This window comes from Moschus berezovskii, chromosome X (genome assembly GCF_049115385.1).
Source record: "Moschus berezovskii isolate FMDL1 chromosome X, NW_MosBer_1.0, whole genome shotgun sequence".
Lineage (NCBI taxonomy): Eukaryota > Metazoa > Chordata > Mammalia > Artiodactyla > Moschidae > Moschus > Moschus berezovskii.
The window spans coordinates 27,943,576-27,947,530 of NC_142488.1; the positions used below are offsets into that span (position 1 = coordinate 27,943,576).

The window sequence follows — 3,955 nt, forward strand, 5'->3', positions numbered from 1 at the left end:
TTGCTGTGAGGACAGGTCCTCAAGGCAGGAGAGAAAGGAGCCCCCAGATCCTCCCAGCAGTCAGGACTGTGAATGAGGACTGAAGGTAGCACACTCCCCCTTCCAGCTAATCAGAGTAACACTAAGGAGTCTTGCCTCAACCTCCACTGAGGCCCCTCATTTCTCTGTGTCATTTCTAAGGGAGATGAGGTTCTTCACTTGAAGGGGCGGCACCAGAGGCAGGAGGGAGGGGCCCATACCCTCAGTGTTGACAAGATGAGGACCCTGAATGGTGGAGAACCAACGAGTTCAGGACAGAGCAGGCCCCCAGAACTGCCAGTGCCATCCACCCCGACAGTGTCCACGACTCGGGTCCTTCTCGTGGGTCCCAGGGAGCTTTGAGGCGTCACCTTTCAAGCGGCACATGGCAGGGGTCCCGGCCCCACCAGGAGCTGATGTGACAGTTGAGTGTGTGAACGAAGGGACCCAGAGAGGGCCCCGCTCCCAGGATCTGCTGTCACCGCAGGCAGCCGCGGGCAGGCTGTGGCCTGAGGCTGGCTCACTCTCACTTCTTACAGCGGGTTCTCAGGGGATAGGCTGAGCAAGAACAAGAGACCAGTGGTTCCTGGAGCAGGGCTGTCAAGGAAACGGCAGAGCAGCCTTCTTCCCTCCCTGCTGAAGGAGCTCATCCACTCATCTTCCCTTCTCCAGGTTCCAGGATCACCTACTAGCCCGCCTGGCCTCCTGCCCGCTGTGCCTGCTGATAGTCATGCCTCGGGGGCAGAAGAGCAAGCGCCGTGCGCGTGAGAAACGCCGCCAAGCACGCAGGGAGACCAAGGATCTTGGGGATGCTCAAGCCGCTGCCTCCCCCACCCCTGCTTCTGGGAGTACGCCCCCGGGCTCCCCCACTGCCAGTGCGGGCCCGGAGCCTCAGGGAGCTGCAGCCAGTAGCTCTCCTGTTGCAGGGGCTTCATGCCCAAGATCTAAAGGACGTTCCAGGCGCCGAGTTAAGGAACGTAAAAATTCTTCCCAGGCCTCAACCTCTGCTAAGATCACTCCTCTAGATCCTCTGACCAAGAAGGCAGGAGTGTTGATCCATTTCATGCTTGAGAAGTTTAAGATGAAACAGCCCATTAGGAAGATAGATATGCTGAAGGTTGTCCATAAAATGTTCAAGGCACACTTCCCTGAAATCCTCCAGAAAGCCACTGAGCGCATCGAGCTGGTGTTTGGCCTTGAATTGAAGGAAGTCAAGCCGAATAGTTGCTCCTATACCCTGGTCAGCATGGAGGACCGTGCCAAAGATGGGGTGCTGGGCAGTAGCTTGGAGGTGCCGAAGAATGGGCTTCTGATGCCTCTGCTGGGTGTGATCTTCCTGAGTGGCAATTCTGCCTCTGAGGCAGAGATCTGGGAGTTCCTGAATGTTCTGGGCATCTATGATGGAAAGACGCATGTAATCTTTGGGGAGCCCAGGAAGTTCATCACTGAAGAGTTGGTGCAGGAGAAGTACCTGGTGTATCGTCAGATTCCTGACAGTGATCCCCTGAGCTATGAGTTTCTGTGGGGCCCAAGAGCCCATGCTGAAACCAGCAAGATGAAGGTGCTGGAGTTTGTGGCCAAGATCAATAGCACCGTCCCCAGTGCTTTCCCATTGCATTATGAGGAGGCTTTGAGAGATGAGGAAGAGAGAGCCAAAGCCAGATCTGCAGGCAGAGCTCATGCTGCTGCCAAGGCTGTTGCCCGCGCCAAGGTCCCACCCAGCGATCCGTCCAGCCCCCAATGAGGTCTCAGGCAGCTTCTTCACTTTGACGAATACTGCCAACCTTTTTAGTAGTGAGAGGATAAAGTGTGGCTGGAAAGGTCATAATATATATCTTTTTTGTGCTCCTGTTTTACCCTGTTAGCTTTCAAATGTTGTTTCTTTTCCTAGAATGTTTGTTTAGATTCAGAATCCAAGTTTACGAGTTACACGAATCATAGATTTGTTGTTGTTTGTCAGATCTAAGAGCAAAAGTTTTGGCACTGTGTAGTGTAATTCAAAAAATCCTTGAATCTTTTTGGGATCCAGAACAAGATAACATAGCTTTGGAATAGGAATTTTCTTGGAAACGTGAAAGAATGCTGTGGTTTTAAAACAGATGAAAACGAAGTAAGGTGTAGTCAAGTTTTGATTTATCTTATTCACTTTTGTCTTTCTCTTTATAACATTCGGCAATACCCACTTAGATGTTCTTAGCTTATTCAAGAATGCCAATAAAAATAAGCAATAAGAAACTACATTCCTTGCTTGGTGGCTCCTTTATTCCCATCTTTACTTGAGAATCTGCTCTTCAGAAGGTTCTGTGCTGGTGGGGGTGATGCAAAGATAAAGGAGACCCTGCACCTGCCTGTAGATGTCTTGAGTATGTGAGCAGTGATTGCATAAGGAAGGTGGTGTGGTGATCTAAGACAAGTGACAAAAAGCAGGGAGGATGCTGGGGAGGGAGTTGGGGTGAGAGCAGTGAGGTATAAATTCTCTGAGCCTTTATTCTCTTAAACCAAAACGTTGAGGTTTGGTGTTTTGGCCAAGGTCAATGGTAACATGCCCCGTGCCTTCCCACCCCATTATGAAGAGGCTCTGAGAGATGATGACGAGAGATCCCGAGCTACAGTCAGGGTTTGTAGTCTTGCCAAGTTCAGGTCTAGCAGTCCCTCCAGCCCCTAGTGAGGTCTGAGGCAACTTTTTCACTCTGTGTTTGACCAACACTCCCAACCTTTTAAGTTGTGAGAGGCTAAGGTGGGGCTGGAAAGCTAATCATAACATACATCTTCTTTGCGTTTCTGTTCCTTCCTGGGAGGTCATTTAAAGTTGGCTGCGTGGTGGGCTGGATGAACCTGTGATAATGGTGAGCCGGGCTCAGATCCCCAGATGGTGGGCCTCAAAGTTGGGAGGCTGAGACTGAAATGAGAAGCTGCCCTGAACAGTTACCCTGAGATTGTGAGTCAACCAGAGGGAATCTCCACCTGGGGGAAAGGACAGAAGGTGTCCAGTGCTCCTGCCCCAGTGCATGAGAACACAGTCCACAAACCAGGTGTTTGATGCATATTATTGTCTCCTTTGTGGTGGGATGTTGAGACGTCTCTGTGCTGGCACTTTGGGCCCTGAACGGAAGGAGCCCCAGCACACTCCAAACATGAGGCTATCGAGTGTAATCTAGTAGACCTCCTGAGGGGAGCTAGATTTCAGTGGTGGTTAAATACATGAAAATCTGGGTGTTTTCTTGGGAGGGCTTTGGGAGGCAGGGAATTACTGGTCCTTGACATAAATTCTATAAGGTTTTGCGTTGCATCCTGGTAAAATACTTGCCTCTAAATTTAATAACATATTCTCTGATAGAGAAAATTTACTTAGGGTTACTTGTTTAGTTGCTAAGTTGTGTCTGACTCTTTGTCGTCCCATGGTCTGTAGTCCACCAGGCTCCTCTGTCCATGGAACTTTCCTAGAGTGGGTTGCCATTTCCTTCTCCAGGGGATCTTCACAACCCAGGGATTGAACCCACATCTCCTGCTTGGCAGCCAGATTCTTTACCACTGAGCCACCGGGGAAACCCAATGATTACTTGCTAAGCAGCAGTTTGATTGACTCAGCTTTCTTTGTTTAGAAGATTGCATCGTCTCTAGGTTCTGCTGGATAAAGAAAATTTTCCATAGATGAGGGTAGTTTCTTATGCAATGAAAATAATCATCATCATCACTACCAGGCATGAAAGACCTAAACATTGCCAGCCGTAGTGCCACGTGCTTTATATGTTACGTACCTTCCGACACTTCTATAAGACAAGGGTTATCAAACTCACTTAGGACACACAGAATTTTCAGTATTTTCAAGGCTGATAAAGTGACAGAACTGAGTGTAGAGTCTGGTCTGAATTGCTCTAGAGTCCATACTGTTTCAGTCCTCCCAGTCTGAGGCTGACTTTGTGTCTATTCATTTCTC

The 3,955-nt window shown here is 49.5% G+C and overlaps 1 protein-coding gene across 1 annotated transcript; it reads left to right on the forward strand.

The window, feature by feature from the left end:
• The first annotated feature begins 748 nt into the window (after nt 1-748).
• Nucleotides 749-1,762, forward strand: LOC129534829 (melanoma-associated antigen B1-like). The gene has a single exon (XM_055393320.2). It carries the CDS (start codon nt 749-751, stop codon nt 1,760-1,762), a length of 1,014 nt encoding a protein of 337 aa, XP_055249295.1.
• The last annotated feature ends 2,193 nt before the right edge of the window (nt 1,763-3,955 follow it).